The sequence below is a fragment of the Megascapheus bottae genome, chromosome 4 (genome assembly GCF_031878675.1).
Source record: "Megascapheus bottae isolate mThoBot1 chromosome 4, mThoBot2.hap1, whole genome shotgun sequence".
Classification (NCBI taxonomy): Eukaryota; Metazoa; Chordata; class Mammalia; order Rodentia; family Geomyidae; genus Megascapheus; species Megascapheus bottae.
The window spans coordinates 12,377,200-12,404,851 of record NC_143512.1 but is presented as its reverse complement, the minus strand read 5'-3'; the positions used below and the strand labels follow the sequence as shown (position 1 = coordinate 12,404,851).

The following is a 27,652-nucleotide window of genomic DNA, read 5'->3' as shown; positions in this document are numbered from 1 at the left end:
TGAGCTCAAGCCTAGGACTGGCCCCAATTTTTTCTTAAATGACCTATAAAAATATCCAAGGAATGAATTAGAGTGACTCAAAATGGTGAATCGATAGAGAATCTAAGGACCTGTCTTGTATTTACATAATCTGTCGCATGATGTCGCTGTAAACTCAATATAATGAAAAAGGAAAATTTTGTCACCGCACCCACCCACATTCCATCCATTCATAGAAGAGAACTGACTCCCTATTGACCGGAACTCTGGATAAAACTTAACAAAATAAATACAGAAATCGGAGAGTCTAGTGCTCTTTTACAAAGGGCAGTTCCACTTCCAAGGACTTCATTGTGTGCAATGGTGTTTATCTGGGGAGTAAGGCTGAAACCCAAGCGTCTGCTGCTCTCGCTTCTGCTCCTGGCTGCCTGGGAGGCCGGGAGCGGCCAGCTGAGCTACTCGGTCCCCGAGGAGGCCCCGCACGGCACCTTCGTGGGCCGCATCGCGCAGGACCTGGGGCTGGAGCCGGCGGAGCTGGTGCCGCGCCTGTTCCGGGTGGCGTCCAGGGAGCGCGGGGACCTTCTGGAGGTGAATCTGCAGAATGGCATTCTGTTTGTGAATTCGCGGCTGGACCGGGAGGAGCTGTGCGGGCGGAGCGCGGAGTGCAGCCTCCACCTGGAGGTGATCGTGGACAGGCCGCTGCAGGTGTTCCACGTGGAGGTGGAGGTGAGGGACGTCAACGACAACCCGCCGGTCTTCACAGAAATACAACAGAAGGTACTGGTCTCTGAGTCCGCCCCTCTGGACAGCCAGTTTCCTCTAGAGGGTGCTTCTGATGCGGATATAGGCGTTAACTCTCTTCTGACCTATATGCTAAGTGTCAATGAGTATTTTACACTTAAAACAGTAACAAAAAAGGATAAAAACGTATTGCCTGTATTGATTCTTCGGAAGTTACTGGACAGAGAAGAAACACAAGAACTGAGTTTGTTGCTGATGGTGATTGATGGAGGAAAGCCAGAGTTAACAGGGTCTGCTCAGATTCAAGTAACCATCTTGGATGTAAATGACAACGCACCTGAGTTTGATAAGCCTAGTTATAAAGTCACGCTATTTGAAAATGTCCAAAATAACACAAGAGTAATTCAACTAAACGCTTCTGATCCAGATGATGGCTTAAATAGAGAAATTTCTTATGGCATCAGAAAGATTTTGCCAAGGAGTGAAGAATATCTATTTTCAATAAATGAAGACACAGGTGAAATCAGAATTTATGGAAAACTGGATTTTGAAGAGAATAATGCTTATGAAATTCATGTTTATGCCATTGACAAAGGAATTCCTTCCATGGTCGGGCACAGCATGGTTTTTGTGGAAGTTCTGGACCTGAATGACAACATACCGGAGATAATCATCACTTCAATGACCCTCCCTGTGCGAGAGGACGCTCAAGTGGGCACTGTCATTGCTCTGATCAGCGTGTCCGATCGTGACTCTGGAGTCAATGGTCAGGTGACCTGCTCCCTGACACCCAGTGTCCCCTTCAGGCTGGTGTCGACCTTCAAGAATCACTACTCCTTGGTGCTGGACAGCGCCCTGGACCGAGAGACCGTGTCGGCCTACCAGGTGGTGGTGACCGCGCGGGACGGGGGCTCGCCCCCGCTGTGGGCCACGGCCAGCGTGTCGGTGGAGGTGGCCGACGTGAACGACAACGCGCCCGCGTTCGCGCAGGCCGAGTACACGGTGTTCGTGAAGGAGAACAACGCGCCCGGCTCGCACATCTTCACGGTGCGGGCGCGGGACGCGGACGCGCAGGAGAACGCGCGCGTGTCGTACGCGCTGGTGGAGCGGCGCGTGGGCGAGCGCGCGCTGTCGAGCTACGTGTCGGTGCACGCGGAGAGCGGCAAGGTGCACGCGCTGCAGCCGCTGGACCGCGAGGAGCTGGAGCTGCTGCGGTTCCAGGTGAGCGCGCGCGACGCTGGCGTGCCTGCCCTAGGCAGCAACGTGACTCTGCAGGTGTTCGTGCTGGACGAGAACGACAATGCGCCTGCGCTGCTGGCGCCGGCCGGGGGCGGGGCGCTGAGCGAGGCGCTGTTGCGCTCTGTGGGCGCCGGCCACGTGGTGACCAAGGTGCGCGCGGTGGACGCGGACTCGGGCTACAACGCGTGGCTGTCCTACGAGCTGCAGCCGCCGGCGGGGGCGGATGGCGCGCGCAGCCCGTTCCGGGTGGGGCTGTACACGGGCGAGATCAGCACCACGCGCGCCCCGGACGAGGCCGACGCGCCCAGGCAGCGCCTGCTGGTGCTGGTGAAGGACCACGGCGAGCCGGCGCTCACGGCCACGGCCACGGTGCTGGTGTCTCTGGTGGACAGTGGCCAGGAGCCCAAGACTTCCCGGGTATCTTTGGGTGTCGTTGGCCCAGAGGCGTCGCTGGTGGACGTGAACGTGTACCTGATCGTGGCCATCTGCGCCGTGTCCAGTCTGCTGGTGCTGACGCTGGTGCTGTATGTGGCGCTGCAGTGCTGGGGGTCTCCCACACAGGGCGCGTGCGCGCCTGGGAAGCCGGTGCTGGTGTGCTCCAGCGCAATGGGGAGCTGGTCCTATTCGCAGCAGAGGAGGCAGAGGGTGTGCCCTGGAGTGGTCCCAGCTAATACCGATCTCATGGCCTTCAGTCCTAGTGTTCAGGAACCTGGAGAGGATGGTGTAAATCATCCCAGAGAAGTAAGTAACTGCCATCATTCAACTATTTTTGTTTTTCTTAATACCTTGGTTTATCATTACATCTATAGTCTAGTTTCCTTCATAATGTTATCCTGTTTCGTTCTGTCCTAGTCTTGGGATGGTTGAATTCAAAGCCTGTTCCTGAGCTTCTTTTTTTTCCTTATATTTGTCTTTTGAATAGCACCTTCTCATTTCAAATGAGATTGACCGCTCTACTATCTTTGTATACATAAAATAAAACACAATCATTATCTTAAATTATTCCAATGTAATCTAAATCATAATTGAGAACAGTAGGTTGGCTGGTTTACTCTCTTGGTGGTACATAAATAATGACACATCTTACAGTTAATGCTATTGTATTTGCAGTGTTGGGGAGGAAACCCATGGCCTTTGAATGCTAGGCAAGCACTTTACTTTGAATCCACATCCTCACCTCTCCTGATTATTTTTGTTGACATGTGGATCTTTATGTAGTCCAGGCTGGTGTGAACCTTACAATCCTCCTGTTTCAGTCGCTTTAATAGTATGACAACACCTTACATGGTTGCTGATATTTTCTGATTTAAAATGTCAGAATATATGTATGTATCTCTATTGCTGTACATCTACCAATATTCTTATCAAATAACATCTATAGTGCAAGTTCTACAATTACCCCTCCCATTTTATAAATAAAGGAGAACTCTGTAGGTTTTGCAAAGTAGTTCATAATTAGTTTTGCAGTATCCCAGAGTCATTATGCTGTCATACTGCCTTGTTCCCAGTATTAAGTGAACCTTCAAAAGTGTATTTTACATTTTATTACTTCCTTCTGCAAATGCATTAAAAATCTTCTGTTTGATAAGAATATGAAACATTCAGGAGTGGGAATGTGGCCTTGTGGTAGTGCACTCACCTAGCATGCACCAAGCCCTGGCTTCAATTCCCTGGAAGCAAATACACGGAAAAAAGCCAGAAGTGGTGCTGTGGCTCAAGTTGCAGAGTGCTAGCCTTGAGCAAAAAGTGTTCAAAGACAGTGTCCAATTCCTGAGTTTAAGCCCCAGGAATGGAAAAAAAAATAAAAACAATATAAAACTTTCTACCCATTAAACATTCTAACATTTACTTATGTTCCAATATACCTTCCTTTGGAATACAACATATATTTAATTGAACATTCTTGAACAAGTATATTGAAATATATTTCCTGGGAAATATTCCCTATCTTAGAAAGGAATAAGCTTCAATGTCTGGGCAATATTTTATGCCAATGTGTCTTGCAGAATATATAACATTTCAATAGAAAAGAATTCCAGAGGAAAGATAAATGAACTGAGTTCTCTTTGCTAAGTGTGTACTCAAAGAATTAGAAGAGATTCTGAAATCTGAATAGTAGAGAAAATTCGTAAGAATTTACATATCAAGTAATGGGGACATGAAAAGTTAAGTTATGGCAGTAGAAATGAATTTTAAAAACCACATACAAGAGGCACTGGCAAAGTAGAAGAAGAGCAGTGATGACAATTCAAGACATAAGAAAATGAATGAAGTTGATGATTCCCATTTAGTTTGGTCAACTGGGAGGATGAGATTTCCCTTAAAGCTATTTCCTAACAGATCTGGATAAAGTGTGCATGTGTGTGTGTGTGTGTTCACACAGGGATTGAAGTGATTGATTTTGAGCTTCTAGGCTAATTATATTGTGATTGAAAATGTAGGTCTGGAACTCAGTCTATAATTGATTTGAGAGTAATTCATTTATGAAAAATAAAATTGTAAAATTGTGAAAGTATATCATTAAGAGATTGTTAGGTTAACTGCATTTTGGAATCTAAGTAGAATGTTAGCAGATGAATTAAAATAGATGAATGATGCTGGGGTGTTTCAAGTCTATACAGTAATGATCGACTGTATGATATAGGTGGAGAAGTGAAACAATGTAAATAGAGTTTGATAGACAAAATAGACTTACATAAAGCAAGTTATTATTCCCAGTGTAAGAGTAAAACAGAATAGAAAGGATGGAGTAGGACAAGATTGGGGGGGGGGAGAATACCAAATACTCCACATTAATTTTCAGGTGAACAGGGACACAGAAATGAATCCAAATGATCATTGAAACTACTATTCCAATTATACACAGAATGGGCATGGTAATGATTGGAGCTGCAGTGTATTTTTTTCTTATGGTGTTTGTCCTGGAATTTTATGACTTGGTATCCATAGCAACAGACAAAAACAAAACTACTTTTTCTTGTTAAAGATGTACTAACATCTTTGTGTATAGCTATTGTTACAGATGTGGAACACCAGCAGCAATTTAGATGATAGTAAGGTTTAGTGATGATGAAATAAGATTGGGGAAGAAAAAGAAATTTAATCTGAAAGCCGTTCAAACCTATTCAATGCATAGGTGGTTCTTGGTGTATTTTCTACAAGAGAACTAGGAAATTTAAGACATTGTTGCACAGATTACTATGTATATGTAAACCACACACTCACAGTTCAGCAGATACTTCCTACAAGTAAAAATATATTCACACTTCACACTCAGAAGAATGTATAAACATGATGCACTTATTAAACTTTTCTTCTGGTACTAAGGCTTGAAATCAGGACTTTGTGCTTTCTTGGCTGTCCCTCTACCATTTGAACAACACTTCCATTCCTCAAATCAGGTATAATGCTTACCAACATCTTTCCTTATTGGTTCATTATGTCACTGCTGAGTTTCTATTTGGGGCCCATGGCTGTTGTGTATGAAAGGTCTTGAAAAACATTGCAAGAAAAGGACATTACCACCAAAGCCTACACGACTAAAAAGAACCAGAAGATGATTAAGCCAAACCATATGTATGATAAAATTTGCATAGAAATTTACGCATGTAAAAATATATTTGTGGGAAAAGTGAAGGACATCAAATATCATCCAAAGTAGAGTGGAATAGAGTGATTTTTTTCTGGAAAGGCAAACATTGCATCTTCAATTACATATTTACAATGAAAAAATCAGAATATGAAAAAAAGAGTAACCAAGCCTTACATGGGTAGGAAATAGTATGGTACTCATCCCTGCACTTACACTCTCATGCGCATGGTGTCGATCTTCGCTGAAACACGTCTGCAGAGAAAGGTACCTTTTCCTCCTCCCTCCGGAAAATTTGCCAGGTATCGGAAAATCTGTTGCAAATTCTCATGCACCAGGACTGGTCCTTGCGAGGCAATTTCAGGTAAAAAAAAACTTTTTATACTGTAGCATTTTGAGTGTATCATGCAGTTTTCCTCGCAAAGAGACCAAGGATCCCGGCATCTGCTGCTCTCGCTTCTGCTCCTGGCTGCCTGGGAGGCCGGGAGCGGCCAGCTGCGCTACTCGGTCCCCGAGGAAGCCCATCACGGCACCTTCGTGGGCCGCATCGCGCAGGACCTGGGGCTGGAGCCGGCGGAGCTGGTGCCGCGCCTGTTCCGGGTGGCGTCCAGGGAGCGCGGGGACCTTCTGGAGGTGAATCTGCAGAATGGCATTCTGTTTGTGAATTCGCGGCTGGACCGGGAGGAGCTGTGCGGGCGGAGCGCGGAGTGCAGCCTCCACCTGGAGGTGATCGTGGACAGGCCGCTGCAGGTGTTCCACGTGGAGGTGGAGGTGAGGGACATTAATGACAACCCACCAGTATTTCCTGAAAGGAACAAAAGCATAATCATAGCAGAATCTAGACCTCCAGAAACGAAATTTCCACTAGATGGCGCATCTGATGCAGATATCGGAGTAAACTCGGCCTTGACTTACCGACTAGATCCCAACGATTATTTCGCTTTGGACACACCAAACAGTCGTGAGCAAATGTCTTTATTGTCACTAATATTAAAGAGAACATTAGACAGAGAGGAAATTCAGGAATATAATTTGTTACTGACAGCCGTTGATGGAGGTAAGCCCGAGCTCACCGGTACTGTTCAGCTGCTCATCACCATTGCCGACGTGAATGACAATGCCCCAGAATTTGATCGACCCATTTACAAAGTCAGAGTGTTCGAGAACGCATTTAATGGAACATTGGTAATCAAACTAAATGCCACAGATCCCGATTATGGTACAAATGGAGATATAGTCTACTCCTTTAGAAGACCCATATCTCCTGCAGTGCTACAGGCATTTGGCATAAATCCCTATAGTGGAGAAATTAGGACAAAAGGCAAACTGGATTTTGAAGAAAAGAAGTTTTATGAGATTCCCGTGGAAGCAGTTGATAAAGGAAACATTCAAATGACGGGTCATTGTACTCTTTTGGTGGAAGTACTAGACGTCAATGACAATGCACCAGCGGTAACTATCACTGCTCTGTCACTCCCTGTCAAAGAAGACACTCAGCCTAATGCTGTCATTGCTCTGATCAGCGTGTCCGACCTGGACTCCGGGGTCAATGGGCAGGTGACCTGCTCCCTGACACCCAGTGTCCCCTTCAGGCTGGTGTCGACCTTCAAGAATCACTACTCCTTGGTGTTGGACAGCGCCCTGGACCGCGAGAGCGTGTCGGCCTACCAGGTGGTGGTGACCGCGCGGGACGGGGGCTCGCCCCCGCTGTGGTCCACGGCCAGCGTGTCGGTGGAGGTGGCCGACGTGAACGACAACGCGCCCGCGTTCGCGCAGGCCGAGTACACGGTGTTCGTGAAGGAGAACAACGCGCCCGGCTCGCACATCTTCACGGTGCGGGCACGGGACGTGGACGCACAGGAGAACGCGTGCGTGTCGTACGCGCTGGTGGAGCGGCGCGTGGGCGAGCGCGCGCTGTCGAGCTACGTGTCGGTGCACGCGGAGAGCGGCAAGGTGCACGCGCTGCAGCCGCTGGACCGCGAGGAGCTGGAGCTGCTGCGGTTCCAGGTGAGCGCGCGCGACGCCGGCGTGCCTGCCCTGGGCAGCAACGTGACTCTGCAGGTGTTCGTGCTGGACGAGAACGACAATGCGCCTGCGCTGCTGGCGCCGGCCGGGGGCGGGGCGCTGAGCGAGGCGCTGTGGCGCTCAGCGGGCGCCGGCCACGTGGTGACCAAGGTGCGCGCGGTGGACGCGGACTCGGGCTACAACGCGTGGCTGTCCTACGAGCTGCAGCCGCCGGCGGGGGCGGATGGCGCGCGCAGCCCGTTCCGGGTGGGGCTGTACACGGGCGAGATCAGCACCACGCGCGCCCTGGACGAGGCCGACGCGCCCAGGCAGCGGCTGCTGGTGCTGGTGAAGGACCACGGCGAGCCGGCGCTCACGGCCACGGCCACGGTGCTGGTGTCTCTGGTGGACAGCGGCCAGGAGCCCAAGACTTCCCGGGTATCTTTGGGTGTCGTTGGCCCAGAGGCGTCGCTGGTGGACGTGAACGTGTACCTGATCGTGGCCATCTGCGCCGTGTCCAGTCTGCTGGTGCTGACGCTGGTGCTGTATGTGGCGCTGCGGTGCTGGGGGTCTCCCACACAGGGCGCGTGCGCGCCTGGGAAGCCGGTGCTGGTGTGCTCCAGCGCGGTGGGGATCTGGTCCTACTCGCAGCAGAGGAGGCAGAGGGTGTGCTCCGGGGAGGGCCCGCCCAAGACCGACCTCATGGCCTTCAGCCCAGGTCTACCTCCACCTCTGAGTTCAGCAGAGGAAGCGTGTCAGAGGGAAGAGCCGGTAGAACGCCTGCAAGAGGTATGGTCGAATATTTCAAAATTGTTTTTACTAGTACATAGCCTTCTTAACAATACTTAGTCCTTCAAGATATTTTTGGCCCATTTTGACATTTTTCCTTTGATATTGTAATCTCGTCTTTCACAAAATCCCCTATTATTTGTGTTTTATTTTTTTCTAGTACAACCTTTGTTTTTGTTGCATCCTCATGTAAATGTGTATGAATGTGCAAAATCCTATGGTGTGAGATCTTAAATATTTAACAAAAGATGGTGCTCATGAGGCTGTCCCTAACCATGTAAATTTGAAGTGTTTAAAAATTATCCTTGTTGTCTTCAAGAGACATGTTTGTTTTTTTTCCCCTCAAATGTTCCATAAGAAATTCCCTGTGCTTTTTCTTTCACATTTTATTTGGGCTCAAATATCACACAATTTTGTACCCATACGTAAACATTTTTGCTTTTTTTTCTTTTACAAATTAATACATATTAATACAGTTTATGTCTCTATCATAGTTTTTGAAAATTGCTATTTTTTTTGTTGATCCTGGGGCTTGAACGATGGGCTTGGGTGCTGTCCCTGAGCTCTTCAGCTCAAAGCTCATGCTATATCACTGAGCTACAGCACCACTTCCTGCTTTCTGATGGTTAATTGGAGATCAGTCTTACCGACTTTTGTGCATGGGCTGGCTTTGAATAGCGATCCTCAGATTTCAGCCTCTTGAGTACCTAGGATTACAGGTGTGAGCTCCCCCACCCCATGCCAGTCAAGGGCAATCATTTTATTTCTTATTTTCATTTAAAATTTTGTTAATTTGTTTTAATGGGCAAGTAATTATGTATTTGTGCGATATAGTAAGTAATACTATATTGGGTCATTCAAACTCTCTGAAAGAACATGTTTATTGTTCCTACAAGAAGTGGTAACTTGGTGATGTAAACCAATAGTTAACTACACTAGTTAAATAATGTGACTGGATATTCACCTGATGTATGTGTAGGTCAATGCCTTACATCATCTCACCTGGCCTAGGTTGGCAATTCTTTTTTTTTGTTTGCTGGTCCTGGAGCTTGAACTCTGAGCCTGGGCACTGTCCCTGAGACCCTCTGTGGTCAAAGCTAGTGTTCTACTATTTGACCCTCAGTACCACTTCCACCTTTTTCTATTTATGTGGTACTGAGGAATCGGAAGTGGGGCTGTGACTGAAGTGTTAGAGCATTTAATTTGAGAAAGCTTAAGGAAAAACAGACTTGTGGATAAGTGCTTTATACTTTTGGCTATGCTCTAATATGCTTTAATTTCTGTCATTACTCCTTCTTTCTTTTTCCTCTTCCTTCCTTCCTTTCTTTCTTGGGGGTTATGGGGCTTGAACTTGGCCTGGGAACTGTCCTGAACTCTTCAGCTCAAGGCTACTGCGGTGGGCCTGGGCATTGTCCCTGAGCTCTTCAGCTCTAGGCTACCATCCTACCTTTGAGCCAAGCCATACTCCCCATTTACTAGAGTTAATTGGAGATAAGAGTCTCAGGTCTTTTTGTGCCCTGGCTGGCTTTGAACCTTGATCTTCAGGTCTCAGCCTCTTGAGTAGCTAGGATTACAGGCATGAGCCACCACATCTGGCTCAATTTTTTTCTTTTAAGCTGTGGATATTGTAACTCTTTCAGTTGGCATTTATACCTTTTACACACCTGTTATTATTTTGGGGAGATTATTTCTCTCTCAGCACTTTCTCTCTTTTTTATTAAGATTTTATTATCACTGAGTTTTTTGCCAGTCCTGGGCTTGAGCTCAGGGCCTGAGCACTGTCCTTGGGTTTTCTCAAGGCTAGAGCTCTGCCACTTGAGCCTCAGCACCATTTCCGGCCTTTTTGTATGTATGTGGTACCGAGGAGTTGAACCCTGGTCTTCGTGCATGCTAGGCAAGCACTCTACCACTAGGCCAAACTCCTGGCCCCTATCACTGAGTTTTTAGATTGTATTTCAAATGTCATGTTTAACAAACAAGTATTCAAGAGGGGAATCTCTATAAGCAATCACTGACACATAGATTTTAGAACATAATAAGATTAAGCAGAGGGTTTTTATGTCATAGATACATATTAATCTATATAATAAAATATTATATCTATAGACTACATATCCCATCATAGATTTTTATGTCTATGAAGATATATTTGTATATCCAAGACCATGTCTATAACCTTGGGTACCTGAATATGTTCTTGTACTGTTTGAATCTAATATCCATATATCAAGGAGACCATGTGCCTTTTGTTCATTTGGCCTTTACTTATCTCACTCAACATGATTCACTCTAGTTTCATCCACTTACCAGTGAAATGGATTATTTTATCTCTCTGTTGACTATGTAGCGTTCCATTGTATATGTGTGTGTGTACACACACACACGCACACGCACACACACACACACACATACACCCACATTTTTTGAATCCATTCATCTGTAGTAGGGGATCTGGGTTGTTTCCATTGCTTGGCTATTGTGAATAGTGCAGAGATGAATATGGCCCTCTCAGCACTTAACAGCACAAGAAGTGCCCCTCTCTCACCCTGTATACTTTCAGTCCCAGTTCTAAAATCAGCTATTCCTAGAAGGACTCCTGGTTCCTTTTATTGAATTGGTTTAGAAATCAAGATCTATTCTTAAGCCAATCATGAGGAAGTAGCAAATAAACCACTCTTCAATATAAATAACCAGTTGTCTTTGGGAATGCCTAGCATGAGATAGAAGAAGGAACTATTCTAGCTTAATGGAGTTTATCACAACTAAATGCAGTGTATGATTCTGGAATGGATTCTAGACCCCAGTACAGTTTTTATTTTTCCTTTTCCTATATATGATATTTTTTGACAATTTGCAAAATAGGAATCAAGTCTGTCTTTAGCTTGTTGTGTTCTATGTTCCTTTCCAGAACATAGAATGTAATGAAACATACATGACTTGCTTTTAGAAATAAAGGCACATCTTATGTGTAATTCACTTTATAATGGCTCAGAAGAATAAAAAGAAATCAAGTTTTATTAGGTGTTCTCATTGTTTGTGAAATATGGTTCTGGGCCCTCTGCTGGCACAACTAAGGAAGTAGATAAAAGATTTCTTTTTGTAACTATCCGTACATATCTTAAGCAAAATATAAATTTTAGTGATATCTTCACTATCTCTAGTGGATCATTTAGCCTTTTACCTGCTTATCTGTAGCTTCCCACTCCAACACAGCAAATTGGCCCCACAGCTTATAATCCATTGCTTAATTGCTCAGTACCAGCATATACATACAGTGGCTTCAGAACTGTTAGGTTATACCTCTGTGGGAAATTATTTTATTAACTGGAATACAGTGTTTATGTAAAGTTTTTTTAGTCAGACCTGGAGCTTAAACTCAGGGTCTGGGTACTTGAGTTTTCTCAAGGCAAGCATTCTACCACTTGAGCCACAGCACTACTTCAGGCTTTTTCTATGTATGTGGTACCAAGGAATTGAACCCAGGGATTCATTTATGCCAGGAAAGCACTTTAACTCCATCTCCTTCAGTGAGGATTTTTCTTATATTTGTATATAAATATATTTATATTCTTATACCATATGATTCATTTCTTCTCAATGCAGTTACATTAAAGTTTTTTCATGCCATAAAGCTTGAAAATGTTGTCCTTATAATAAAAGTGTCATACAAAATAGTTTCACCTTGTGCGTTATCTACTAAGTCTCCCTGTGCTCTCCCACCTCTAACACTTGGAAAAGCCATTTTTTAAATTTCTTGTAATTTGGAATCTTACAATGTGTAACATTTCCAACTACCACCTTTTTCTTAGCAACATGCACTTAAGATTCATACATTATTTTGTGTTTTGACAGTTTATTTCTTTTTACTGATGAATAACATTCCATTGTACAGATGTTTATTCACACAGCAATGAATATTTTGGTTGTGTCTAGTTTTTGATTATTAAGGACAAATTTATAAATATCCCTTTACAGTTTCTCTCTATATATATTTCCTTTTTCTGTCAAATTGCCTAAGCTAGGACTTCCAGGACAATGCTGAATAGAGGACAACGTTGTTTGTTACTATCCTTTTTTGCCACTCTTGGGGCTTGAACTCAGGGCCTGGGCACTGTTCCTGAGCTTCTTTTGCTCAAGGCTAGCACTCTACCACTTGATCCACAGAGCCACTTCTGGCTTTTTCTGTGTGCATGGTACCAAGGAATCAAACCCAGGGCTTCATGTATGATAGGCAAGCACTTTACCACTAAGCCACAGTTGCAGCCATTGTTTGTTACTATTCTTAGGGGAAAGTTTCTGGTTTCTCAATATAATTATGATGTGATTGAATATTTTAAAAAACTAGGGTCAGTAATTTAGCCTAATCGCAGAGTGCTCACCTAGGATGCACACAGGCCTGGGTTCAATTACTCAGTACCACATACAAAGCAAAAGCTAGAAGTGGTGCTGTGGCTCAAGAGGTAGAGCTCTAGTCTTGAAAAATCTCAAGGACAGTTCTCAGGCCCTCAGTTCAAGCCCCAGGACTGGCAAAAATAACTTGCTTTGTTTGAGTTCTTGTATATCTTGGGAAGTATGAGGTCCACACATATTTTCTTCCACTCTGTTCATAAAACTTGTGTCAAGTAGTGAAGATCCTAGAACAGTTTCAGAGCTTCAAGAATAAAATGAAAAGATTAAAAAGAACACAACAAGCAAGCTGGCACAGCTCATGAAACAGAAGAGAAACACAGAATAGTCATGAAAACAAAGCAATATTTCAATATTGCTTATGTAAATAAAAATGTGAACAGGCTCTGTTTAGCATATAGTTAAGAATAAGAGTTCTGGGGGTGTCGTTCAGTGGTACAGTGCTTGTATGGTATGCACCAGGTGTGGCACTTAAAAAACCAAACCAAATGGATGAAACCAAGACAGAACCTCACTTGAGAAAGTTGACAAACAAAGGGAAATAAAGCTGGGTGGCAGTGGCTCACACTTGTCAGCCTAGCTACTCAGGAGGCTGAGATCTGAGGACCTCAGCCCGGGCACTAAAGTCTGTGAGACTCTTATCTCCACTTAGCCAGTAGAAAACCAAAAGTGGTGCTATGGCTCAAGGATACGGTGGTAGCCTTGAACTGAAGAGATCAGGGACAATGATCCAGAGTTCAAGCCCCCAATAAAACAAACAAAATCAAATAATTTAACAAATTATTAAAGTATAGCTGTGAAATGAAAAAAGGAGAGATTGAACATACTCCTTATAATTGTCCTCAAATACCTCTGACATATAGAAAAAGGAAAAACAATCCAAATGCATCATTCAAGAAAAAAAACTTGGAGATAAAATCAACTTCAGATTTAAACATCTGACAATGTAGATCTAAAGTGTCTGGTGCAGGCTCAAGTGAAGGGCAGTGAATAGTGGGAATGGCTTATTCTGTCAAATTGCAATTTTGGACTCTTTCATCACATATACAATATTTGAAGTGTAAGGTCTAGTTTTCCACGTCTTGTAGCTCAGTAACCAGTGTGGTGTATGACTTTAAGTTCTCAGGCCACATTTTGAGTATGAAAGAGGAAATGACTTTTATAGAATAGTATTTTTTGTAAATTGGTATATAATTATAAAAAGGGGCCAGGAGCATAGCCCCATGCTCACCTAGCATGATGCATGAAGCCCTGGGTTCAATTTCTCAGTATCACATACTCAAAAAGCTGGAAGTGGTACTGTGGCTCAAGTGGCAGGGCACTAGCCTTGAGGAAAATGTATCCAAGGACAGTGCCCAGGCCGTTAGTTCAAGCCCCAGGACTGGCAAAAAAACATAGCAAATAAATATAGCAGAGAGTTAACTGTAGTGTAGATTCATAAAGAAAGTTCCAGGAAATTGAAGAAGGTATCATGGAGAAAATTAGCTCCTTAAAATATATACTTAAGAAATGTTATAGTGCTATTACTGGTCAAGGTCCCAAGGGGAATATAATAATAGTAATCACACAATGACAATGGTAATAGATACAAGAAATGCTGTGCACCAAGAGTACTTTAGCCACGTACTTTATGTGCCTGGAACTTAGCTAGAAACTGGAAAAACAAAACCAAATGATACAAAATCTACTTTCAATGACTTCCTTCAATTTGGACACTTATTAAAGCTATTTTATAGGAGTAAAATTAGCTTAATTTCATGGTGATAGTCTGTTGATTTAATTCCTATAGTACCCAGGGAATAATCTTAAGCACTAAGAAAACTTGTAACTACGGTAACTATGGCAACTTTTGCTGACAAGTACTTTGGTGGATATCAGATTTACTCTTTGCAGTTTGGGCTTGGAGTTCTCTAATAAGAGCTCATGCAATATGACTAGAAAGTTTTGGCTTACAAGTTAAGGCCAAGTTTAATGGGAGGGCCTTATAATGTTAGTTTGGACAACAGAGGACACACAGAAGTTAAGATTATGTTTTTAACTTAAAGTAGATTTCCTTTAAATGAAATCTTGGAAATTTTTGTACTAGGAGAAGAGAGGAAATTCCATAAAATGACAAAATGAAATATTAGCAATGACTTACTAAAAAGTTTTATTAGTTCAATATTTTAACATTTATTTGATTATCTTATCCAAAAGGCAAAAATCTTTAGCCTTTATCTTTGGGAGATCTTTTCTTTTAAAAGTTGCCTTTTGACAAACTCTAGCTTATTTAACAAGAATTCAGTGTTATATCTAGAGTTAGGAATGCATATGAAAAGACACATATCACTAAGCAGGTGTTATGTACTTAATCTTGACACATATGATACCTTTTGGAAGTAGATACCAGTGACATTTATATGGAGAGTTACCATAAAAGGAAAGTGAAAAACATGAGAAATACATGAAGGAGAAATATCCGAATGAGTTTTCTCTTTTTCTCACACCTTAATCTATGCCTACATAGATGATCAGCAGCTCAGTTTCTAAGCATGATTACAGGCTTGACAGCAGATCTAAACGTAAGGGGTCTTCCAAGACTTAGGTATTCTTCTCCAGATGTAGTTCCTCAACTGCTAATGGAAAACTGGAGGAATGCTCTTCCATCTCAAAGCACTTAGCTGGACTGGCTGCATTAAATTAAGATGAGGAAGTTCAAATGCTATTTTTTGCCACTGAAGCAGATAATTCATACTTATTTTGAACTCTGATAACGATAAGTTATTTTTTTTGCTGTTTTGAATCCTAATGGGGTGTTTTAATGATTCTACTTAATGGGCTGGCAAGTTTCTTGCTTTAACTTTTTGTCTGGTTCCTTAATTCACAAAGTCAGAGTGCATTTGCCAGTTTCATCACCTTAGGTTGCATCTTGTTTCTTCTAGTTTTCTGGAAGACATAGGGGATGGCTTTGTGATGTTGGAGAGGAGAGAGTACAAGCAGAGCAACTCTGGGGTTATTACTTTCACTTTTGAATTCAGACTAGAACATTGGGTAAACCCCAACACCAACTACTTAAATATAATTTAAAAATATCAGAATGTTGACACATCCCTCTTCCCCAACATTTAAATCAACAATCAAACCATTTAATTTATTGTTATTATCAAGTAGTCGTACAAAAGGGTTACAGTTCCATAAATCAGGTTTTCAGTAGAGTGTTTCTTCCTCAGTGTCCCCCCTCCCTTGGTTCTCCCCCATTTTCAACCTCCCCTCTCTACTCTCAAGTTATAGTTCATATTTTAACATAATGTGCATTGAATATAACTGCATAACACATATATTTAAGTGTACACAAAAGCGCAGAGAATTGTGTAGTTAACCTACATGCATCCTCACCCAGTTTAAACAAAAATCAATACCTTTAGTCAATATTCTAATCCAAATGTAATATTCTGGGATTTTAATTTCCTGATCTGTGTTAGCTTTTGTCTTTTGTCTGTTTGTTTCTTGGAACGTCGGACATTACAGAAGTGTTAAAGAAAGGATTTGAGTGAGGTATGCAGTGTTTGACAATCGTTTAAATCCGTTTTAACTTATTTCTGTCTCAGAGAAGGCGGCTGGGTTGTAGGCTGGAATTTGGCGGTATTGATTGTGGTTTAGAGCTGTTTCTTAGGGGGACCGATCAGTAGGTTGATTTCCATGTCGAAGATTGGATTAAAATTGAAGGTGGAGAAAGTATGCCCTATGCATTTTCCTGAATAGTTACAGAATGGATCTACAGAGTAGTTTTCTGGTCTCCCTTTGTGGTGTATTTTAGTATTTTCTTTTGCCTCCACATCTTCACAGTCCCCCGAGGACGTGTCGTCCTCAGGAACTCGTCTGATTCTTAGTATTGATCCACTTATGTCCTCGTTCACCCGGAGAGTCCAAGGCTCCTCGTCAGCAGAAAAGCGGAGCATAGAACCGTAAATCTTGGCCTCGGGTTCTGAGCATCAGAAAGCCCGAGTCCGGAGGACACCGGAACGCGGACACTGCTGCCCGAGCTTCCCCTCCCTGTCCCCTTCCCTGAACTCTGGGCAGCTCCTCCTTCTGCAAAGTTACCAAGATGCCCCTGGAGGAGAGGCCGGGATCCTGCGGGGAGATGCAGCACCACTCTGGTTCCTGGCTCCTGTTTCCTTAAGCCTGGAGGGCGTGGCCTCCCGCGCTGGCGGCCCCGCCCCTGGTGTCCGCCCGCGCCCTCGCAGAGCCGCCCCCGGTCGCCGGCCGACTGGGGCAGCCTGAGAGTTCCTGCATCCGGACTCCACATTCTGCTCTCCAGTAGTTGGCGGGAGGAGCCCAGCAGTCTTCCGAGAGTGGCTGTTGAACTTGAGACCCCGGGCATTCTGAGGGCGTTGACCTAGAAAGAGAACGGACGTGTTAATTTCTCCCCGGGTCTTCCTCGTCCCGCCCGGCGTGGCCAGAGCCACGGGCGGGCGGGGATCCCGGGCGGCGGCCGGGGAGACCCGGGTTCCCGCCCTGGCCGTGCACCTCCGTGCCGCGCCCCTGGGCGGCGCTGCACGTCTCCGCACGCGGCCCCTCCAACTTCCCAGACGGCAGCCGGGTCTGCAGTCTAGCAAGCTAAGCTGCCTGAGGTGACTGACGAGATTCCAGGGCGGAACGGGGGCGGCCGCTGTCTTCCTAGCCCTCCTCCGGGCCGGCTGTCCGGGAGCCCGGAGCATGGTCCCAGGATCCTCGCTGCTGGTGCGTGGGCACTCCGAGGGAGGATGGTGGGCTGGGGAGCGGCGGTTCTCTGCCTGTGGGTCTCGGCTGGCGCTGCCGCTCGGCCTCTGGAGTACTCAGTCTCGGAGGAGACGGAACGGGGCATCGCCATAGGCAATGTTGCAGCCGACTTGAAGTTGTCGGCCGCCGATCTGCCCTTGAGGAACTTTCGCTTCCTGTCCAGCCACAGCGAGCCCTACTTCGGGGTGGACCCTCGGAGCGGTAGCTTGGTGGTCCGAGAGCCTGCGGACCGTGAGCGGCTGTGCGGGCCCAAAGCTGCCTGCTTCCTGACCTATGAGCTGATGTTCGAGGACCCACTGGAGCTTTACAAGATGCGTGTTCACGTCCTGGACACCAACGACAACTCACCCCTCTTCCCAGCTGGTGACGTGCGGCTGCATGTCCCCGAGTTCCTGACCCCCGGAGCCCGCTTTACCCTCCCCAGCGCCCAGGATGCGGACGAGGGAAGCAACGCCATGCTAAGCTACAACCTAAGTTCCAACCAGTACTTTCGCCTAGAGATGGGGTCCCGGGTGGATGGCAGCAAATACCCAGAGTTAGTGTTGGGGAAAGCGCTGGATCGGGAGCAATGTGTCACCCACCAGCTGGTGCTCACGGCGCAGGACGGAGGGCTGCCTGTGCGCTCCGGACACGTGCAGGTCACCATTGTGGTGGTGGACACAAATGACAACGCACCTGTTTTTGAGCGCTCGGTATACCACACCAGGGTTCCAGAGACCGCATCCAATGGGACCGTGTTATTTCAAGTTCAGGCCTCGGATCCGGATGAGGGCTCCAATGGGGAGGTCTGGTACTCTCTCAGCAATAGCACCCTAACAGAGCTGAGACGCCTCTTTCACGTGCATCCAAAAAGTGGGGAGGTGCGAGTAGCTGCTTTGCTGGGTCCCCCCGGAAATCTACTGGAAGCATACGTAGAAGCAAGAGACGAAGGTGCCTTCAGTTTAGCTAGCACCGCTAAACTGCTGGTGGAAGTCACCGATGTGAACGATCATGCCCCTGAGGTGAACATCATGAGCATGTTCAGCCCAGTACCCGAGGATGCCACCCCTGGCACCGCCATCGCTCTTCTTAGTGTAAAAGATGAGGACCTTGGTCTCAACGGTAGGGTCATTTGTAGCATGACCAGCAGTGGTCCTTTTCGGTTGAAGGCTTCTTTTGACAACTACTACAGCCTGCTTACTGATGGGCCCCTGGACCGGGAGCAGACAAGTACATACCAGGTCCTGATAACTGCCTCAGATGGTGGTACACCCCCACTTAGCACCCAAAAGACACTCACTGTTTCAGTCGCCGATGTGAATGACAATACACCTAGCTTCCATCAAGCACATCAGGAGCTTTTTGTGGCTGAAAATAATGGTCCTGGAGCATGTTTAGGCCGTGTGTTTGCCAAGGATCCAGACTTGGGGATGAATGGCCATGTCTTTTATGAGCTGTTGGATGTTGTTTCCGAAGGGCTGCCAGCATCTAGCTTAGTGGTAGTGGAACCCTCCAGTGGGACTATCACTGCCAAAACTTCCTTTGACTTTGAGCAACTCAGGGGGTTTCACTTTCAAGTGGAAGGTCGGGATGGTGGCATTCCTCCGAGAAGTGCAACAGTAACCATAAATTTGTATGTGATAGATAGGAATGACAATGCTCCAGTCATCTTGTTTCCTTTGCCCAGAAATGGCTCTATCCCAGTGGAAATTGTACCTCGTTTTGCCAGAACTGGACATTTGGTCACAAAAGTAGTAGCAGAGGATGCAGACAGTGGTTCCAATGCTTGGCTCTCCTACCACCTCTCTCAGGCTTCTGACCCTAACCTCTTCAGTATTTCAGCCAATATGGGGGAGCTGCGTACTGCACGTTTAGTTCTTCCCACCGATGCAGTTAAGCAGAGGGTGGTGGTAGTGGTTCAGGACCATGGAGAGCCACCTCTTTCCTCCTCTGTCACTGTAGGTGTTCTGTTGACTAACTCTGTCCCTCAGATCCTTCCAGACTTCGAAGAATTGTGGGAACCAGGAGGGCAGCTTTCTGGTCAGAACTTGTACTTAGTAATTGCCTTGGCCTGCATTTCCTTCTTATTTCTGGGATGCTTCCTTTTCTTTGTGTGTACCAAGTTGAGACAGAACCGAGGTTGTTGCTCCCAGAGCTGCTGTCACTCTTCAGAGGGTCTGAGGCATGAAAGAAAGATGACTTCCAATCCTTGCATGACATCAGCCACAGCCACAATAGATGTCACTACAATTGAAAGACTTTCTCAAACTTATCTCTATCGGGCCTCTCTGGGACTTGGTCCTGATAATAAAAGTTCATTTTTGTGTGGGCAGTACAATGCTACTGACTTGAGAAATCTGGCCACTGGTGTAGGACTGAATATGCCAATACCCTGTGTTCAGATTCGGAACAGGAAAGGAGAGCATGCAAATATCAGTATCCTGGTAAGCAACATTTTTTTTTTTGCATTTGATTCCTCTGACCAGGAGTTAGATGCTAGGAGTTCTGAAATATTTCTTAGATGAACCTTTGTTAACATTTAGTCACTTGAACTGAGCATTTCTTGGCCAAGAATTCTGGGAATATAAAAGTATCAGAATGTTATTCTGGCCCAAAGGAACTTATAGTTTATTATTGAGCCACCGGAGCAATCAATGAAAAATTTCTAAAACTGTAAAAGTAATATTACTGTGCCAGGAATGTGGCCTAGTGGCAGAGTGCTTGCTTAGCTGGCATGAAGCCCTGGTTTCAATTCCTTGGTACCACATACACAGAAAAAGGCCAGAAGTAGCTGGGTGAAATGGCTTACGTCTGTAATCCTAACTACTCAGGAAGTTCAGACCTAAGGATCACAATTCAAAATCAGCCCAGGTACTAAAGTCCATGAGACTCTTATCTCCAATTAAACACTAGAAAACTGTAAGTGGCACTGTTGCTCAAGAGGTAGGGCAATGCCTAGGCCCAGAGGTAAGGCAGTAGCCTTAGCTGAAGAGCTCAGGGACAGTGCCCAGGCCCAGAGTTCAAGCCCCATGACAGGCATTAATAATAATAATAATAATAATAATAATAATAATAATAATAAAGTGTGAAGATTTTTCTTAGGTAACACATGTTAAGGCACTTTGACACTCAAAATGAATAATAATAAATGAGTCTTCATATAAGCAAAATATGGAGAAAGAAATATTTATTAAAACCATTATAATACATCATAAAAGGTGATTATAACCACAGAATATTTATAAATAAATTATAGTGTGCATTCAAAAAGGGAGAGAGAAAACACATGGGGAGAGATGAGGGGATCAGAAAAGGCTTTGTGATAAATTTGGATTGTGAATTGTTTACTATGTAAGTAGATCCATCATACTCTATATCCTATAATTTTATGAATACTGCTATGGCAAAATAATCTTTGAGGAATGCATTTCAAAACACAGCCAATGACTCCACATCATTTGTAAATACAAAGATACTCAAAACACCTACTTGTACTAATATAAAGAAGATAATACTATTACATACAGGACTTGATAATCTTGTGTTTTTAAAGTATTTCCTAGAGAGAAAAGATGACTAATCTTGATGTCAGAAACAATTTTGTGTTCAAGGCTTTGCTTACTACCCAATTTCTATTCAACTTAGATTTAATTTTTTTTATTATTTAGAAGCCAAACAAACTTAGCAAATAAACTATCACATGTGAGAATGAAGTGGTTACTCAGGCCCTGGTGGCATATGCCTGTAATCCTAGATACTCAGGAGGCTGAGATCTGAGAATCACAGTTCAAAGCCAACCAGGGAACAAAAGTCTGTGATACTCTTTAATTAACCACCAGAAAACCGGAAGTGGCATGGTGGCTTGAGGAGTAGAAGGGACAGCACCCAGGCCTAGAGGTCAAGCCCCATGACTGACACCCCCAAAAAAGAGTGAAGTTTTCAAATATTTGACTTTTATCTATAGTGGCTTTTGGAATTCCAAATTTATGATTGGAGGGGATGGGAGCATGGCCTAGCAGTAGGGTGCTTACCTAGCTTGCGTGAAGCCCCAGGTTCAACTCCTCAGTACCACATACACAGAAAAAGCCAGAAGTGGCCTTGTAGCTCAAGTAGCAGAGAACTAGCTTTGAGCAAAAAGTGTCCAAGGACAGTGCCCAGGTCCTGAGTTCAAGCCCCAGGACTGGCAAAAAATATGATTGGAATCAGGACATTTTTTTACATTATTATTAAGCTTGTATGATTATCTTCTGGACTTTCATAGAAATCATGTGTACAATAAACCATGGATGTAGTTATTGAGGTAAGGAATAAACGTTCCTTATTTTATTCTAGGCAATGAAGGGGAAAATGGATTATTAGTTACTCTCCCTCAAATAATGATGTCCACTGCAAATACGATAGATTTATAGCCATTGTAAGTTTGTATACTTAGTATTTTCACATGGTTAATCTAACATGAATCAAATACATAAGATGATTTCTGACCCCATAAGCAGGTAAATATGAAAATATATGAATTGGGTGGTAACAGTAACATTCATTTCTATTTTATGTGTATATGTATAGTTGTTTAGTGGCCATTTTCAAATATATTTTATATTATTTTCCTCCTGGTGACATATACTAATGAAAAAGCTTATTGGGGGGTATTTTTTGGTACTAGATATAGCATGAAAAGCCTCTATTTTAGCCTCTAAGCATGAATACAATTCTGTAGATGATGGAGGAACCAATAGGGTCACATATACCTTCATAATGAAATTTTCAGGAAATGCTACTTACAGGATATTAGCTAATTTTAACAGAGAAAATGGATTCATCCCAATGTTCACATTTCAAGTACAAAACACTTAATATAATGTTAGTATTTTCCTTATCAGATTCCTTTCCCTCCCTCCCTCCCTATCTTTCTTTCTCTCCCTCCCTGCTTTATCTCTTTTGCTTTTTGGAACAAATAGAAATGAGAATACATCACCTGTATTTTGACTTGGCGAATGCTAGTAAGAAGATAATCAGTGAAGTTTGGAAGTCAAGAACTATTTGAAAAACATTTTTGCCACAAAAGGCAATGTACATAAGTCATAGTCAGGTCAATGAATCTGGAAGTTAGATGGAAAAGCAACAAATTAAAAGCAAAAGAAATATCTGCAACCTAGCAATACCACTCCTAGGCATATATTCAAGCCAGGATACCAAAAAGACACTTGTACATCTCTGTTCAGTGCTTCACTATTCACAATAGCCAAGTTGTGGAAACAGTACAGCTGTCCTACAATAGATGAGTGGGTCAAAAAATGTGGTACATATACACAATGGAATTTTACACAGCCATTAGAATCATTTGTCATTTGCAGGGAAATGGATAGACCTAGAACAAATCATGTTAAATGAGATGAACCAAGCTCAGAGAGCATGTTTTCTCTCATATGCAGAAGCTAGATCTAAAGTATGCTGGAACATGATACATGATACAGGACTCTAGGCATTCACATGTAGTGAGACCAAAGGAGGATATGCTTAGGAGTGGTACACAAAGCCACAATGCCCACATGCCTCTGATCATACAAAATGAACTCCAGGAAATGAAAACAAACAGTTTTTTGGCTGCTGTTTTTGTTCCTTCTTTTTGTATTGTTTGTTCATTTATATATCTTTAGGAGGGGATGGGGAAGTACAGAAATGGAGTGACAAAGGGTGAACAAATGCAGCAGCAGTATTCATTACATACTATGTTGAAAATGAACTATACAATTTGTGGGTAGGGATGAAAGGAAAAACTGGGAGAAAGCGAAGGATAGGATGATAATGCCCAAAAAGAAATATACTATTGGGCTGGAGTGTGGCCTAGTGGTAGTGTGCTTGCCTAGTGTGCATGAAGCCCTGAGTTCCATTCCTAGGTACTACACATACAGAAAAAGCCAGAAATGGTGCTGTGGCTCAAGTGATATGGCACTAGCTTTGAGAATAAAGCCCATGGACAGTGCTCAGGCTCAGAGTTTGAGCTGAGGACTGGCAAAAAAAAAAGTACTCTTTACCTGACTTACGAACTGTAATCCCCCTGGTGTTATAATAACAGTAAACATTTGAAAAAGGAAAAAATATGGCAAATACAAGAGAAAAATGTCCCTGTTTTGATTCTATCATTTTCCAGATTTATTGATACTATACATTCAGGTAGCCTATTGGCTTGTTGTTTTATTTTATGGTAAGAGTGTTTGCCTAGCATGCATGAAGACTCGATTTGATATCTTGGTTACCACATACATAGAAAACAAAAGCCAGAAGTGGTGCTGTGGCTCAAATGGTAGAGCACTAGGCCTTGAGGAAAGCCCAAGGACAGTGCTCAGGCCTTGAGTTCACGCCCCAGGACTGGCAAAAAAAAATGTGAGTGAAATAATAGTAATACTTAGTGTAATTTTTTCTAATTATTTTGAAAATTATTATTAGAAAAATTTTAGATAATATATGTTGATGTACCAAAATTGCACATGAAGCTGGGCACAGTGGCTCATGCATGTAATCCTAGCTACTCAGGAGGCTGAGATCTGAGGATCAAGGTTCAAAGCCAGCCAGGCAATAAAGACTGTGAGACTCTAATCTCCAATTAATCACTAGAAAATGGGGCTGGGCTCAAGGGTAGGGTGGTAGCCTTGAGCTGAAGAGCTCAGGGACAACGCCTAGGCCCAGGGGTAGGGCAGTAGCCTTGAACTGAAGAGCTCAGGGACAGAGCCTAGGCCGAGATCAAGCCCCATGACCCACAAAAAAATATTACATCTGTAATCCTCAGATTTATAGGATACCCAGGAGGCTAAGATCTGAGAATCACATTTCAAAGCGGCCTGAGCGGGAAAGTCCATGAGTCTATCTCCCATTAACCAAACCAGAATAGAATCTATGGCTTTGAACAAAAAGCTTAGGGAAAGCACCTAAGCCTGAGTTCAAGCCCCATGACTAACAAAAAAAATTCCACAGGAGAATTATAATTTAAAATATCAACATGTTAATGTATTATTGTTCCAGAATTAAATTAATTTTTCCATACTACATAGAATATAGAATATTTCCCCTTTGCGATGTCAGTTTTTGGTTAGTATAACAGTTTTGTAGTCAAGGTACTTTATTTGTTAACACACATTCCCTAAACAAACTTTCCCTCGGATACTGGGATATTTCCTTACATCTATTTTAACCTTAAAACTGATGATCACACTTAAAAAATCATTAGAGTGCTGTAACTACATGTAAAGTACATTTGCATACATGTAAAGTACACTTAACCTAAAAGGCTCATTTACACAACATAATAATAATTTTGTAATCAGTAAAAAGGAAAGAAGGATTGTGTTATGATTTGAGTGGACAGATAGCAAAGCAATATCTGGGAAACATATGAGTGGGAAAGTATTGACAATATGTCTGATAATGTTAGTGACCTATTGATTTTTGTTGTTAATATTTGTAGCATTTAGAGGCAAACAATAATCAAGAGACTAAATTTATTTAGCTGAGTTGGAATGAAGGTAGGCAAAATTGCTAAAAAGTTTTTCAGTTTGATAGTATGTAAATATTAGAAGTGTCAACATTTTGCAAAACATCAACTGAATATGGAACAAAGTCTAGGATCCTGACAAAGTATTATGGGATGTAAGGACTTTTTTTAGAATAAATCTAGAAAACACTTAAATGATTGATAAAAGATGAATACTGAATAGGGAGTTTGGCCTAGTGATAGAGTGCTTGCCTTGTATGCATGAAGACCCAGGTTTGATTCCTCCATTTCACACACATAGAAAAAAGCCGGAAGTGGTGCTGAGGCTCAAAGGTAGAGCTCTATCCTTGAGAAAGCCCAAGGATAGTGCTCAAGCCCTGGACTGGCAAAAAAAAAAAAGATGAATACTATGGAGCACTGGTGGCTCACACCTATAATCCTAGCTACTCAGGAGGCTGAGATCTGAGGATCATGGTTCAAAGCCAGCCTGTGCATAAAAGTCTGTGAGACTCTTATCTCCACATAACCAGAAAACCCAGGCCCAGAGTTCAAGTCCCATGACCGAAAAATAAAAAAGGTGAACATTTGCAATTTTTATTAATGGGATAAAAGAATGGCTCAGAATATAACTAAATTACATGTCATTTTTAGACTGTGCATATGAAAATAAAAGTATTAGGATAATAATTTTCTTGACATAAACTCAGAAAGGCATTGTATATCCATCTGGAACCTGTTTTGTAGTCTAGGAATGAGTATATAATCACATTCTCAATGCTCTGCAGAGAGAGATAAAAAGCCTTCTTTGCATTCCATCTTATATTCTTGGCTGCTTCTAGAGCCATCTGGTGCCATACACATATGTTTGGTGTCTATAGAGCCTCCTTAATGACATATCATCAGAGATGTACTGCCTAGATCAAGGCACATTGTAGTTATCTTTAAAATCTTAAAGTAAAGATTGTAGCTGTTTGTTTAAACTCAAAATGAATTCTATGGCAAGTAGAAACAACAAATTAAGGCATCTTAAATGAGGTGGTGGTGGCTCATTCCTGTAATATTATTCAGGAAGCTGAGGTCTGAAGATGGTGGTTTGAAGCAGTCCAAGACAGGAAGGTCTATTGAGACTCTTATCTCCAATTAAATACCAAGCCACCTGTCCCCCCAAACTGGAAATGGAGCTGTGGTTCAAGTAGTAGAGGGCTAGCCTTGAGCAAAAAAGGCTTTTATCCTTCAAAAAATGTGGTATTCTTCAATATAATTATGATGTAACTGTTATCATCATCTAGAACATTGTTCTTCAGTAGAATTTCAGATGTGTTAGAATATATACATATATATATACATATATGTACATATGTAAAAATGACATGTGGTTATTGAGCACTTGAAATATAGCCAGTCAAACTGAGAATTTGAATGTCTAATGCTATTGATTTTAATTATGCTTAAATATAAATAGTGGTTGCTGTAGTTCTAGGAGTGTTCTTGTTTTAGTTTGAGCATACAGATCTTAAATCACTTGATGCTGTGTTTTGAATATGATATAAGGTAGAAGTCAGGATTCATTCTTTCTCCTTGTGAATTCTGAGGTGCTGCCTTTGTTGTAGACCAAATAAATAGAAACATTTTTTTCTGTCTGCTAACTCTTAATTCCATTTCACTGGGCAATTTATCTTTTTATACCTACCATTCTCTGCTAAACATACAGCTTTAAATTTGTGTGGATATGCAATTAAATTTTCTCACTGCATTCTACGTCGTTTAACTTGGTTATTTTTAATCCTTTGGATTTCTTTTTTTAAAAAAAAATAATTTAGGAGGAGTTTGGAATTGCTCTCTGTTTCTATTTCATGGAAAAGCTTGAGGAGTATTGGTGTTAGTTCATCTTTGAAAGTCTTAGAGAATTTAGCAATGAATCTATCTGTGCCTGGGCTTTTTCTTATGGAAGGCTTCTGGTTGCTTCCTCAATCTTGTTTAGTATTATTGGCGTGCTTACCTGGTTTATATCTTCTTGGTTTGGCTTAGATAGTTTGTATATTTCTAAAAATTTGTCCATTTCTACTAGATTTTCCTTTTTCTTTAGTATATGTTTGGAAAGTAGTCCTTTACAATCATTTAGATTTCTTTAATATTTGTTTTAATGTTTCCTGTGGCGTCTCAAACTTTATTGATTTGAATCTCATCTTTTCCTAGTGCTGTGTCAATCTCACTTAGTGGTCTGTCAATTTTATTCATTTTTTTCAACAAATAGCTTTTTGTTTCATGGGCTTTATATCATTTTTTAGTCTGTATTGCATTAATTTCTATCCTTGTCTTTACTATCTGTCTCTATGTAGTAGTTTTGGGTTTGGTTGTTTTTCTAGCAGTTTTAGTTGCATCACAAAGTTATTTACTGAAGCTGTTTCTGTTTTCTTTATGTGTGCACTTACAGCACTGTGTTTGTTGTATTCCAGAGGTTCTGTTGTGATATGTTTTCATTTTTTTATTGACTTGGATTTTTACAAAACCTTCAAAGGCACAGGAGCCACTTTTTCCAGATGGACTCCAACTCCCCATTTTCCACCACTTCTGCAAAATAATACAATTAGCTGAGGTCAAAACATTTAACATGAACCTGTAGGGACATTTCATATTCAAACCACAATAGTTGTTGAATTTGCCAGATATTTTTCTGT

The 27,652-nt window shown here is 42.8% G+C and overlaps 3 protein-coding genes across 3 annotated transcripts in view; all 3 read left to right on the top strand.

The window, feature by feature from the left end:
- Positions 1 to 339: 339 nt before the first annotated feature.
- On the top strand, positions 340 to 2,840 carry LOC150064003 (protocadherin alpha-12-like). Its single transcript, XM_090332194.1, has one exon. It carries the CDS (start codon positions 340 to 342, stop codon positions 2,809 to 2,811), a length of 2,472 nt encoding a protein of 823 aa, XP_090188320.1. The 3' UTR covers positions 2,812 to 2,840.
- Positions 2,841 to 5,953: 3,113 nt separating this feature from the next.
- Pcdha13 (protocadherin alpha 13) lies at positions 5,954 to 16,696 on the top strand. Its single transcript, XM_090332193.1, has 2 exons — positions 5,954 to 8,341; positions 16,574 to 16,696. The coding sequence occupies exons 1-2, from the start codon at positions 5,954 to 5,956 to the stop codon at positions 16,694 to 16,696; spliced, it is 2,511 nt and encodes an 836-aa protein (XP_090188319.1).
- Positions 16,697 to 17,490: 794 nt separating this feature from the next.
- The window catches only part of Pcdhac1 (protocadherin alpha subfamily C, 1), a 32,818-nt gene continuing 22,656 nt past the window's right edge, over positions 17,491 to 27,652 (top strand). The window contains exon 1 of the mRNA XM_090332192.1: positions 17,491 to 19,929. Within this exon, the coding sequence (XP_090188318.1) occupies positions 17,491 to 19,929 (2,439 nt within the window). The remainder of the gene's footprint in view (positions 19,930 to 27,652) is intronic.